At 45.9% G+C, this 14332-nt stretch overlaps 1 protein-coding gene across 2 annotated transcripts in view; it reads right to left on the reverse strand.

The window, feature by feature from the left end:
- Positions 1 to 14332, reverse strand: part of RPUSD4 (RNA pseudouridine synthase D4) — a 67894-nt gene that overhangs the window by 1826 nt on the left and 51736 nt on the right. For both annotated transcript variants that reach the window (XM_085618428.1, XM_085618429.1), the window contains exons 3-6: positions 12585 to 12786; positions 2850 to 2943; positions 2543 to 2693; positions 95 to 192 (exon numbers count right to left, since the gene is read on the reverse strand). In XM_085618428.1, the coding sequence (XP_085474554.1) occupies positions 95 to 192; positions 2543 to 2693; positions 2850 to 2943; positions 12585 to 12786 (545 nt within the window). The remainder of the gene's footprint in view (positions 1 to 94; positions 193 to 2542; positions 2694 to 2849; positions 2944 to 12584; positions 12787 to 14332) is intronic.

Raw genomic sequence — 14332 nt, forward strand, 5'->3', positions numbered from 1 at the left:
CCACTTCTATTCCCACCTCCCAGTCTGAGAGGACCATACCACCACCAAGTTCTTAAAATTCCAAAACAAGGGAGCATCATTCCAACAATCTTACCTGAGGTGCCAGCTTGTCCCAGTGAGAGTATTTGTGATCCCCCAGAATCGGACATTCCAATCCATAGGCCATGTGAACACGGATCTGGTGCTTGATGCCTGAATAAATTGAAAGAAAGCAGAACTAAACATAACCTTCATTAAGGAGTGAAGCAGAATACTTACAGAAGTGAGCATGTGTACATACACTACTAAGCAGACACTAAGGCACTAGAGCTGCAGAACTGAACAGAATCTGTATTAGCACTGCACGCTCTGCACAGAAAGGAAGACCCGGGAAGAGAAAAAACGAAGGCAGGTGAACCTCAGAGTGTAACCAAAAATAAAACAAGTAAATCGTTGAGCTTCATTTCTTTCACAGGCCTGGAGAGTCCTCTACAGACAAAGATTCTATGGCAACATGCTTTTGCAGCATCACCTGTGCGCATGTGCTCGGCCTACCCTAACCAGTCTTAGCATCTTTTTCCTTTATCATGATGTTATTATCAAGCAGACATCAGCAGAGGGGACAGCGGGCGGGCGGGGACTAGAAATACTAAGATTTGTCTCATTCTCGTGTGGTCAGTCCCCTTCTCATATAATCTGTGGGCAGTCCCCCAAATACCACTTTCTCTCTTACTATAGTGTGGTCAATCTCCTTCTTTCATGCAGCAGGGGTATTTTACAAACATCCAGCATTACTGGGAGAGCAGGGAAGATGAATGGTTAGGATAGAGTTAGCAGGGGAATTTTACAAACATCCAGCATTACTGGGAGAGCAGGGAAGATGAATGGTTAGGATAGAGTTAGCAGGGGCATTTTACAAACATCCAGCATTACTGGGAGAGCAGGGAAGATGAATGGTTAGGATAGAGTTAGCAGGGGAATTTTACAAACATCCAGCATTACTGGGAGAGCAGGGAAGATGAATGGTTAGGATAGAGTTAGCAGGGGAATTTTACAAACATCCAGCATTACTGGGAGAGCAGGGAAGATGAATGGTTAGGATAGAGTTAGCAGGGGAATTTTACAAACATCCATCATTACTGGGAGAGCAGGGAAGATGAATGGTTAGGATATAGTTTAGCAATCTCGGCAGGATTCTTCAGGAAAGTATGACCAGAGTGTATGCAGTGTCCCCGGTGTATGTCCAAACCATAAAGCCCAGGTGCTTCTTTGTGGATCACCTCAAAGGATAATGCATCCTTGCAAGGCAGTCTATCATGCCGTGGACACTTACTACACAAGCGTGAACAGCAGCAGGAAGAGGAAGCCACTAGACGGTGAAACAGTAATTTTCACAAAACTGTCCAATTGTAAATATGTCCTTTACACGAAAACTTGAGCGAAAGAGGACTAGTGGGACACGAACATCTCACAAGAAAAGCAAAATGTGAATATTCCACATATGTTCTCATATATATACAAAGTTTTTCCTTAGTATAAATTGGGGCTTCGCAAGAGAAACTAAAGTTAGAATAAATGTCCTGCATCATATAAAAGTCAGAACTAGCTGTCAAATGAATAGCCTGCTCTAAGAACTGCCTACACTTTGGACAATAGAGTGTGGTTATTGCACAGAAAGTTGTAACTTGCCAACATGCGATGTCTCAGAGATAAGAAAAAATAGTCTTTTGTGCCGCAAGCCTGATTTCTCGGGAAGCCATGGGCTGAAAAGACTTGAATGATCAAAGCAGACATAAAAAGTCAGCATTTAGACTGAATGCTTCTTCTGAGCTGGGAGATGCAAGTGGAGGAGTCCATTAACATGTATTTTCATGACCTAACTGTGCATGGAGTACACCTGTAAGAGATGCCTAACAAGGAGGATCTCTTTGTGAGAAAGCCAGCAAGACCTTATCATTTCATCTACTACGCTACTCTAAAATTGCAGGTATCAGCATTTCTTGGTCTATTTCTTAATCTGCTTGCACCCGGTGAGAGCACTGTGTATACCTAAAATATTATATTTAAAAACATTCTTTTATATAACACCATTTGCTGATAAACAGGATCAGCGTTATTCAACCTAAAGGCCACAACAAACATTATTTAAAGAACATTCTTCATGTAGATGGAAACCAGATTAATAGTATTCCATAGCAGCCTACATCAGGCTCCGAAACTTGCTGTAATGCTGACTTTGTGTACCAAAGCATTTCTGTCTGCTTGTATAACTTTGAGATTTTTTTTTTATCCTGTAGACCCAAGGTGTCCAATAGCCATGACATCTAGAAACATACACCCAAACTAACTCGACACCTAGTAAGTAAAAAAATAAAAAAATAACAACCTCCCCGGCAGGTAATGAAGGCAGACTTCATAGGCTTTAGTTTGATGTTTGAGCAGTCATTTGTAATTATTATAATTTTGAGGAAATGGCTGGGGGCATAAGACCTCACAATACTACCACAGAGACAGATACATTCTTTGGTAGGTGCGCCCAATCTCAGTTTTCCTATGCGCTCACCTGTGATTGGCAGCAGCTCCACAAGGGCACTAGACCCCAGGCTGTCCAACACCCGGTAACGGGTGACCGCCGCCTGAGCGCCAGGCTTCAGTCGTGTCTTTACCGTTTTCCCATCACTGCCGGAAACTCTGTAGTTTGGTGCCAGCGTCATCTAGATCAAGAGGCAGGACAAGACAGGTCAACAGCAGAATTACTAACAGCTAGAGAAATGGAAAGAAACATATGCACGTCAGTCAGTGTGCACTACAAAATGAGGGAGTAAAAAAAACATATCACTGCACAGTGTGGAAAAAGGTAGTATGCTCACCTTGTAGTGTGGCTGCTGACCCTTTATCTCCTGCTCCAGGATTGGGATCTCGAGGATGCCCTCAGAGGGTACGGGGACTCCAACGCTCAATGTCCTATGCAGAAAACAAAGGTAACCTGGCATTACAAAACATCCTAAGATGGCATCATGAACTCGGCCCATCCAGAACCGTTTTGCTGTATATTGTTATAAACAATTCCCCAAGGCTCAACATACTTTGGCTTCAGCCAGAGAATATCATTCAAACCGAGAGCAAATTTTTAAATTTCAAACTACTTATGGGTTGAAAGTGGCTGTTAATGTGCTAGAAATCAACTCATGGATATAGAATCTTGGTGAAACTGCAAAGGAACAAACTCTGGTACTAAAATGTAATCCTGATCACTATGGGTGGCAGCAACTTCAATCAATCAGTCAGTCATTTGTAAAGCTCACTACATACCTGCGAGAGTCTCAAGGTGCTGGTGGGGGGGGGGGGGGGGGGAGGTTGAGGGGGGGTGGGGGTGGTGGCGCTACTGATCGAACAGCCAGGTCTTGAGCATCTTCCTGAAGGTCAGGAGGTCTTGGGTCTGACGTAGGCTCAGTGGGAGAGTGTTCCATGTCTTGGCGGCGAGGTGGGAGAAGGATCTCCCGCCGGTGGTTGTTCTTCGGATGCGCAGGATGCTGGCGAGTGAGGTCGGCGGAGTGTGGCTGGCGGTTGGGGATGTAGAAGGAGAGCAGTCTGTTGAGGTAGGCTGAGCCGGTCTTGTGGAGTGCCTTGTGTGCGTGGATGAGGAGCTTGAAGGATATCCTCTTGCTGAGGGGGAGCTAGTGCAGGTCCCTCAGGTGGGGGGTGATGTGGCCGTGGCGTGGTACGTCGAGGATCAGTAGTGCAGAGGCGGTTTGGATGCGTTGTAGTCGTTTGATGAGCTTGGTCAGGGCTCCCGCGTAGACAGGGCGTTTCCGTAGTCGAGTCTGCTGCTGACGAGGGCCTGGGTGACTGTCTTTCTTGTATCTGTCGGGATCCATCTGTAGATCTTGCGGAGCATGCGGAGGGTGTTGAAGCAGGAGGAGGAGACGGCGTTGACCTGCTTGGTCATTGAGAGCATTGAGTCGAGGATGATTCCCAGGTTGCGTGCGTGGTCGGTGGGTGTCGGGGCTGCTCCCAGTGCCGTCTGCCACCAGGATTCGTCCCAGGCTAAAGGGTTGGAGCCGAGGATGAGGACCTCAATCTTGTCTGAGTTCAGCTTCAGACGGCTGGTCTTCATCCAGTCGGCGACGGCCTTCATTCCTTCGTGGACGTTGGCTTTGGCGGTGATGGGGTCCTTGGTGAGGGAGAGGATCAGTTGAGTGTCATAGGTGTAGGAGATTATGTGGAGGTCGTACTGTCGGGCGATGTGTGCGAGCGGGGCCATGTAAATGTTGAACAGTGTCGGGCTGAGGGAGGATCCCTGGGGTACGCCGCAGATTATCTTGGAGGCTTCGGACCGGAAGGGGGGGGGGGGGGGAGAAAGGCGGATGCTCTGGGTTCTGCTGGAGAGGAAGGAGGTGGTCCATTCCAGCGCCTTGTCTCAACTTAAACTAATGCGGAGATAGAACCCCTTTGGATAGGGTATTGATGCCTTGTTTGAATACGGAAAGAAAAAAAAAAAACTCTAGACTTAAGAGGTACACTGTTAAAATTAAAAGTTGGTCAAAACTATCTACTAAAGGATCATGCTACCTGGAATATAAGAAATGAGGAGTCTGTGTACAATAGTGGATATGCAGGAATTGGACTTCTCTTGCCGACTTCAGCCTTTTCCCCCATTTATTCCACAGGGAGTCTTTGCCACCTTGCAGTAGCTGAGATCTCCGAGTGGTACACTTTGTTTGTACTGAATTTAGAATTCTGATGGGCTCAGTAACTATAGTTACTGAGCCCCTCTTCTGCATTACCGTTTTGCTATTTAAGGTATTTCTGTAGCAGTGACATATGTGATAACATCTGACCAAGGAACACAGCAAAGGGGAGATTGTAGTGAGGGAGTAGGGCTATTAATAGCAAGTCTCACCTAGTTTACATAGCACCCTGGAAAGAGGACTAGTGCATCACGTCTGTTAAGGTGTAAAAAAATGTGTATAACAAGGAGAATAGGTGGCTGGTTGTTTGTACTAGCACACTAGAAATGCAATCAAGCAACCTCTAGCCGTGGCACTGCACTGCCACCTAATGTAAGCACGATAAATATTGCTCAAGGCAGATTAGTCGCATGGGGGTGGGTGTAAACCCTTTTACAATACAGCCCTACCTCAATAGGACTTACAGGTACAGTGTGCAGACTCACCCCGAATATCAGACTATTCCCACCACAACCCCTCTGTGAGCAACCTCCCTCCCCCCAGGCAGTGGAGTCCCCCCACACACAGAATCAATATCTGTAGGGTTCATTACTATTACTGTGCCTACTTATTGTCATTAAATTTGAATCCATAACTCTCAGACCAAAAAGTGCACTGGATATTTTGCAGAGTTTAAATATAGTGGACCTTCTAAACTCCTATAACACCCCCCCCCCCCCCCGTCCCCGTCCCTTACCCAAAAATATTTTTTATTTACGACAAATGGAGCACTATGCGGTGCCATGTGGTATCCATATTAACAGGCCGCTAGAGCCATAGCACACAGAGGCCCGGAGATGCTGGTAGCTCACATTTCTGGGTTACATAATAACGCACACATTAACTTAACTGCATCTACTGCAGCACTGAGAGTTTGGCAGACCAAGTTGGTAAAGAAAAAAACTTTTATGTTATGTTAACCGGATTTGTAGAGCGCGCAGCTGCCCCAGCAAAGGGGCATCCCGGCGCTATAATGGACAAAAAGCCGGACACAAGCAGTACCAAAGACACAACCATAACAACTCTAGGAATCCGGAGGAAAAAGGAAGGTTTTTACGGCCTTCCTAAAGACCAGAAGTTCGTCAATAGCGCGGATATGGACAGGAAGAGAGTTCCATAGCCTGGCAGCAAGCACTCTGAAAGAGCGGCCACCGGCCCTAGCCCTCTTGAAGCGCGGGACTGTGACCAGATGGAGTCCTGAAGATCTTAGAGACCGCGGGGGTACATACAGCAAGATAAAATGCTCCAAGATCTGAGGAGAGGAGTGCTTCAGAATTTTAAACGAAAGGCAAAGAGACTTAAACTTAATCCTCTGAGCAACAGGGAGCCAATGGAGTTTATAGATGGTTTTTTTGGCCAAACAGAATCTCGGCAAGCCTACCAGAGCCCGGGCGGCAGCGTTTTGAACGCGTTGAAGTCTGGAAAGTTCGGCCTGATTAGCTCCCAGCAGAAGGGAACTCGCATAGTCCAACCTGGACAAAATCGTAGCTTGTACAATAAGCTGTCTGGTTGGAGCATCAAAGAATTTAAAAATGGGTCTGAGCCTACGAAGAGTCCCGAAGCACGTGGCAGCGGTTTTCTTAGTGTGAAAAGACAAAACTAAGTTTAGGATCCAACCAGACCCCTAGGTTTTTAACCTCGGTGGCAGGGATAGGGGTTGGGCCGAGCTCAGATGGCCACCAATGATCACCCCAGAGAGGACTGCCTGTCAACAATGAGCACCTCGGTTTTTTTGGCGTTCAATTGCAGGCAATTGTCTGTCATCCAACGGGCCACTGAGCTAATTCCCTCACGGAACTTAGCCGCCTCAAGGTCGGAGGCCCCACTTATTGCAACCGCCAGCTGCGTGTCGTCAGCGTAGGACACCATAGTCAGGTTCCAACGCTTGGCGACAGCAGCCAGCGGCTGCACATAGAGATTGAAAAGTGTGGGGCTAAGAGCCGACCCCTGCGGAACACCCTGTGCAATAGGATAGGGTTTAGATTGGAAGGGAGGAGTGGCAACCCTGAATGTGCGACCGGATAAAAACGATCGGAACCATTCAAGTGCCACGTTGTCGACGCCTGCCTCAACCAGACGCTGTAATAAAACAGCGTGGGAGACGGTGTCGAAAGCGGCACTGAGGTCAAGAAGCACCAGTGCCGCCGTTTGACCAGCATCAACCAAAGTTCGCAGGTGATCGACCATTGAGAGCAGCGCAGTCTCAGTGCTGTGGCCAGGTCGAAAGCCATTCTGCGAAGGGTCTAAGATATTGGCAGAATGGAGATGGTTGGATAGGATGGCATTGACGTGGGCCTCGGTCAGTTTTGCCACCCACGGAAGAAGGGATATGGGACGATAGTTCTCCAATTTTGATGGGTCCAGAGCAGGTTTTTTTAAAATGGGCATCACCTGGGACAAAGCCTGACGTCAGGGATAAATTGATACGGTCGCATAAAGGAGGGAAACAGTGTGAGGCAGATTCTCTGAATTGGGCAGGTCGTAGAGGATCCATTGGTGAACCTGATTTGACTTTCACCGTAATTTTATTAAATTCCTCCATCGAGAGCTCTGGGAGAGAGCGCAAAGACATGGTTGTCTTCGGGCCAGATTCCAGCTTCTCCGAAGATGCGGATGAGCCAGGAAAAAAACGGTAAATGGCCTCCACCTTTTCCACAAAAAAGGCGGCCAGGCCCTCACAATGCGAGGCAGAGCAGATCTCAGCGACTGGGGCTCTGCTGGCTGTAAGATCCTTAAGCACCTTAAATATTAATTTAGTAGGATTGGTGCTGATGTTAAATTCACGAGAAAAGTAAGCGGCACGAGCTTTACAGACCGCTATATGATATTTCTTAATCCTGACAAGGTACTGCGTTTTCCTATCAGGCAGATATGACTTACGCCAGGCTCTTTCAGCTTGTTTGCAAGATTTTCTTAGGAGCGGAAGCAAGTCATCATACCAGGGACTGGATTTGGCACGTCGGCGTTTACTCTCAGCAATTGGGATCAGGCAGTCTAAGGCTCCAGTCAGCCAGCTACAGAAAAGATCATAGCCCGACTCAGCGTCAGCAAAGGGGCCCGGAGGATATAGACCAAGAAGCCGATGAAAATCGGCTAGCTTCAGTTTGTTCCAAGGGCGTCTAAGAGACACAGGCGCAATTGCTCTGTGAGGAGAATCCTCAATCGTGAGGTGCAGCTCTATAAGATGGTGATCAGTCCAGGCCATAGGCTTGGGAGGCAGCACTTTAGCCGAAGTTAGATTGGTAAAAATAGGGTCCAAAATGTGCCCACCAACATGAGTGTAATGATTAACCAGCTGAGATAGCTGGAGAGCCTCCAGGTCGGCAAGAGTGCTACTGGCCGCAGGAGAAAGGGGGGTATCAAAATGAAGATTTAAATCGCCCACAATACTAAAGTTGGCAGCCCTTAAGGCTAGTGAGCTGACAGCTTCAGGGAGAGCTGACCTAAAGGCAGCGTCCGGGCCCGGAGGCCGATAAATAAGTAGCCCAGAGAAAGTAAAATGGTGACTAACAGAAATACAAAAATGGGCACTTTCGCAGCCTGCTATGTCCATAGCCTTCCATACACATGAGTAGCAAGATTTAACAGCAGCCGCAATGCCACCGCCTCTCGAGCTACGATTGTGGGTGAAAATCGCATACTCAAAAGGAAGAGCCAAATTAACCGCTGCCAGAGCTTCCTCATGCAGCCATGTCTCTGACATAAAAAGAATGTCAGGAGCTTCCTCCGTAAGTAGATTATGGACGTCCAAATGGTGTTTAACCAACGACCTCACATTGAGATGGCAAACCTTAAAGTCATAAGGGACCTGAGATTTTACCAGCGGTGGAACAATACTGTCTAGGCATCCTAGGGGGGCTATCCTATAAGCAGAGGTGGAAGCGGGAGATGAGAGTCTAAAAACGCACTCGGGGCACTGAAAAGGGCCGGAAAGAGGGTGTAGCGGTGTATGAGTGCAGGGCGAAGAATCGCGAAGACTAAACAGCTCGGTTCTAGAATACATTCGTACAAAACACACAAGCACACACAATTTATACAAGCTTCTCAAGTGTCCCATCTCTCACCACACACCTGTTGCATTGAGTTATTTGTAGTTATGTACAGTGCTCTCCTGAGACAATAATACAGCTCTAGATGAGGGTCACATGGAAGAAGAGAGAAGTGCTGACCACAGAACTGACCAGCAGGAAACAAGTAATCGAGAGTGGCTTTGAAGCTCGCCAATGATAAGAAATGGGCGGGCTCCAAACTCATTAACAGTAAACAATATGTCTCTAAGAGACAGTGCATGCACTGTCTACGCGAGACCAAAAAAAGAAATTCTGAAAGTTTTGTGAAAGCGGTATGCAAGACAAGCCAACTTACAAACACAATAGCATATTCTAGTCTCAATGTGTCCATTTTTAAGAGTGACAGGCCTGCTTGCTTCACTTGGAGTAACTGCTGCCCCTTTGGTTTCTGTTTTGTCAGGTTGACTTTCCAATCAACTGCACCACCGTACTCAGACTTCTATGCGCCTGGGGTTTCCTTGTCTCTTGACTCCCCATATACCCAGTTTTACACCACTTCTCGTAAATCTATTGGCTTAAGCCCGCACATGCAACAAAGGACTGTAGGAGTGTGTAGGCATCATGAAGTGCACCAAAGCTACGATGCACTGTCTGAGGGGTTGACAGCGGATGAGCAAAACACAGTAGGGGGCCTTGACCTATACAGGAAGTCCTGCTTTGCTGCTAGAGCACTTTACTAGAAAGTAATGCAGAGAATCAAGTGTGGCAATTTATTGACACCTAATTGCAAGTGAAAAAATGCAAAGAGATTCATTTAAAAAAACTATCCTCTTTTTTTAAACCTAATGGTCCAAAAAGGGCCTTAAAATAGCTTCAGCGGTTCTGAAGTACTGATACTAGATACATAGCTGCCAAGGTTTCAGATCGCTTATGTGTGACATTTTCATAATTTAGAGTAAGTAATTATGAGTGACATGCGACGACTATGAGTGGCACTTTCTCCTGAACTAAATCAAGCAAATAAGTTCAGGGAAACAGATAAATATCAGAAATTACCCCCATTTGAGCAATTGGAACCTTAAGAATATCTTGAAACTGCAGCAAAGTACTAGAAATGGAAGGGCGCTAAACTGGTGCCCTTGTAACCTGATTCACGTTCTTTGCAGCAGGCATATTCATCCTCTGCCATATTTTATCATGAATGAAAACTTCCACTAGACAAAATGCTGATCTAGCAACAGCAAGAACATTATTCAACAGAGTTAACTTGGCATGTTTGTTGCTGCATGAAAACTCCTTGACACAAAAGGGATTCTGAACTGTGCCGCAGACGCTCCACAACTAAACAAAAGTACTCTTGTGAGAAAAGCAATAACTCACGGCTATCCTCAAAATATGGTTTTGGGAATATGTGTGCTACATGTTCTTTGCAGCAGGGACATTAACCCTCTGTGATAGTACATGGCGAGTCACATATGCTAGAAGGCAAAACTCCGACCTGAGAGGGGACATTGTCATCACCAGTGTTCATTTTTGACTAACTTACCAAAAGTCTGGGTCACAAGAGTGCTGCAGCTGGCAAAATAAAGCCGGATGCCTCGGTTTCTGTAGCGGAAGTGTCTGTGGAGTCCCGCTCATTGGCTGCGGACAGCTTCTGAGGCTCTGACTGGAGTCTGTCCAGTGAGAGGATGTCCTCATGGTGGCACCGCCGTCTTGAGAGCCGTGCCGTGTGCTATCTAAAGACACTCTGCAGCTGCTCTCACACTAACCATGACCGGACACAAACCCCGGTGTCCCCCCACCCTCCACACATCCAGGAGGGCAACAGCACACGTCCAGGTCAGGGAGGACGGACACGTCTTGCCCTTCCTCCTCTAATTTAACCCCAGCGTCGGGTGTCAGCAGCAATTCCTGGGGTACCAGGCTGGCAGGAAATTTTAATTAATAACATCCTGCCACAGCCGTAGCCGAGCACCACCCTCTCTGGCGTCATGATCCTGATAGACCTGTCCATGTGGGACATAGTGACGTGTGCGCATACAGCCAATAAGAAGGTGCAATTTTTTGCGGTCTGCCGGGAGACTTTGTTTGCAGCCAAAATAGTAAATATTGTAGCCGTCGGGCTAGACCGCGGCTTTCGCGATTTATTCGGGAATAGCGAAATGCTGGAGGGTTTGAGAAGGGGTTACTGAAATCTAGTGGGTGTTCTCCCAGTGTGCTTGGAAAATGCCACCTCTCTTCTAAGCTTCTCTGCCTCAACCCCGTGCCCCGGAACCCCCGCCCCAACACCTTTATAGCCCCCAATTCAGAGAGACCAAAACGTTTCTCTCTCTCACTGCCAACTCACGTATTTAATTCTATAGTTTACAAATTAATCTTTAAATGTTGGCTACACTTATTCAGGTTTTTGGTTCCTATTTTTTATACGAAAGGATGACATCGCATATATTGTGATTTGACCACCTGAGACTGAAATCAACCAGGACCATATGCAGAAATAGATATTTAGCCGCTCCATCCCCCTTCAGCCAATGGTCTGGCAGCATGGCCTTTGAAAATCTTTATCTTTCAAAAGACTGAATGTTTGAGCCTCTAGTTCTAGTACAAGCGATAACATGCTCACTTTCGTGCACCATTCCATTCCCATGGAAAACAACAAGGAATTCATGTTTTGGATTAGCATTTTCTCAGGCGACACATTTTTCTGCTAGGCATCCAATGTTCGTCAGATAAACAACATTCTTAAGGTTGCATGTGAAAGCAGAGGCTCTTTGTTAATGTGCTAGAACTTTTAAATTGTAAATTATTACATAAACATCTCTCCGGTGCCATCTCCTATACTTGAGAATTATACACCGAATATTTGAAACAATGTGCTTTTAAGGAAAATATGTTGTTTGTCCTCATTCTTGCACCTAGATATGGCTCTCTTTAAAATTCAGACCCCCCAATAGATCACAATTATTATACCAGTTTTATTGACATACAAATATTCTAGTTGACACCTTCCCACCCTTCCTCGTTTTCCCAAGCGACTTCCCACCCAATAATGAACAGGCTCCGGCTTAATACAATTTAGAAAGAGCTGATGTTTGTCAGCAAAAAGGTTATTTTTTCGTAAACCAAACACTGCTCAAAGGACTTTGATCCTTGCTTCTCTGTGTAGCCAGCCCGTTGTTTTTTGCAGTGCTGAACTTGTATTTTTCCATTTTAAGACTGGAGATAAACAAACATGATTGATGGCCATAGCTCTTTATGTCGAGGCTGGACAACAGAAACTTCCACCCATGGAGTTACCCAATTTGCTCCAAGTGTTCAATGTAGTTTTTTTATAAGTGAAAAACATTAGCAGGATTCCTTTGTCATCCTCATTTTTCCAAGAAATAAGGTTTCCAACTGAACCATGGGATCTTGAGAAGGGGCTTGGCGTGAGGAGAGGGCAGATGTCAACAAAAGCCTGTCTCCTGAGGATATTTAGCCTAGGAGAGCATGTCAGCTCTCATATGGATACCTCTTAACGCCCTGTACTCTTCCTTAAGGCTATTCAGTAAAATGCTCCCCTTACAAATATATTCAGAGACTACTCTTCTAAGAGCAGGCTGATGAGCCAATTTTAGGGTTTGGACATTGTTTTGGAACCCCCAGCACAAGGCTTATATGGGGCCTGAAAGGCCTCATGGACAGCTTGTTTAAGACAGGAGTTCTGGTAGTACATGTGTGCATTTGCATACCTCATGACTGACAGACAGACAGACAGACAGACAGAGACACACACACACACACACACACACACACACACACACACACCCACCCACCCACACCCTGGTGCTAATGCCAGAGGAGTCTTTGTAGCTCTGGTACATACCAGTATGTCTTTTGCACTTGACGGGTTTTGAAAAGTTTGTGAATGTAGTTTGCGGCCTCCTCGCTGCGTGCCAACACCATCACCCCAGTAGTCTCCTTGTCCAGTCGATGGCAGAGCCGCAGAGGGTCTGCCCGTAGCCCAAACAGCATTTTAGCCAGGACTGGCAGCACATCAGACACACTATTCTTTACACCAGGGCCGCCTACGGAGAGGAAATAGATGTGATGATAGAGAAAGTTAGGCAAACATTAAAAATGTAATATCTAAGAGCATAAACCAGGCAAAGAGGGAGGTCAGTTACACCAAAGAGGTCATAATGGTGGAGCTGGTACAGGTGCCTAAACCAAAAGAGATATGAGAGAGCCATGGCTTACAAGATTCATGAGCAGGGAGAGAGGTAAGAGGAGCGGGCTTTGAAATGAGAGGAAGACCAAAGTGAGTTTGTTGCAATTTTAAAGAGGTATAACTGCAGACACAGGTAGTATGGCTAAATCAGTGGTTCCCAAACTTTTGCGACCCGCGGCTCCCTTGACCCATTGGCCATTGCCCATAGCTCCCCACTGTTGGTTTTTTTGGAGGGTGGGGGGATGTAAATCGGCATCAGGAGTATTTGCATTTTTCTCCCTAAAAATAATTGGGATGAAGCTGATGAAGGTATATAATCATATACGCAGGGTGTTTCGTATTTCTAAGGCGGCGCCTCTAATAAAATATTCCTAGTTACACTTCTTTGCCCATGCCTTTTTTTGAGAGTGTTTCTGCGCTTGAAGAATATTTGCATGCACTTTCATTCCTAGCCAGGTCATATGTGCTAACACCTGTCTCACCAGGGTGACTCATGATTTTTTAAACCACATACAGTTATTTTTGTCTCCTCCCTAAAAGTGCTTCGAAATCAACGTAAGTAAATTAAATTCAACATATTTTTTTTTAATTAAACGTCCCTCTTTCTTGCTTCCAAATGTTGGAATAATGCCGTATATGGCGTTTTACTTCCCTGTGCTCAAGGAGAGAGTAGGCTTGTCTGGAAATGTGTGTGTACTGAAATAAATGTGTACTGGAAGTACCCATGATTCCTGTACAAATGTCAATACTTAGTGTGTTTAATAGACAGGACAACTGTACTTTCCTGATAACTTGCATTGGTGTCAAATGCATTTGAAAAAAAACAAAACTATTAACGAATCTAACAAAATAAATCAGGCATCTTCCGCTTACTTTGGAAGTGCTGGAATGTGGGGATCCAGTGAAATATGAAGGTCATCTCCCATCAATTAAGCACAATGTTTACAGCTTTAGGCATGCCACTTACAAACCATCAACATCATGCGTTTAAGTCTAATTAGTTTAACTGAAGCCAACAGACCCTTCAACATTAAATGCATTTAAGTACTTGGTGCGCGGCTCCCCTGGTTAGGTTTGACGGCTCCCCAGGGATCCACAGCGCACAGTTTGGGAACCACTGGGCTAAAGGTAGGGAGTGAAGACAGGGTGCAGCAGGGGAAGAAAGCACATGCTAGAGGGGAAGATGTTTACACATGGGCCAGAAAGTGTATAAGAGGTAGTAAGACTCGGCACAGGTCCAGCCTCAGAAAATGAGTCTGTTCAATCTAGATAAGAAAAAGAAAAAAAGATAAGGCAGAGCCAACAAAAGTTCTCCATTCTTTTAAATGTAAAGTCATCAATTGGAGAGCATTATTAATTCGTTATTTGTACTCTAGTGTTTTGGCTTTAAGGGGGACATGGTG

The sequence above is a fragment of the Triturus cristatus genome, chromosome 7 (genome assembly GCF_964204655.1).
Source record: "Triturus cristatus chromosome 7, aTriCri1.1, whole genome shotgun sequence".
Classification (NCBI taxonomy): domain Eukaryota; kingdom Metazoa; phylum Chordata; class Amphibia; order Caudata; family Salamandridae; genus Triturus; species Triturus cristatus.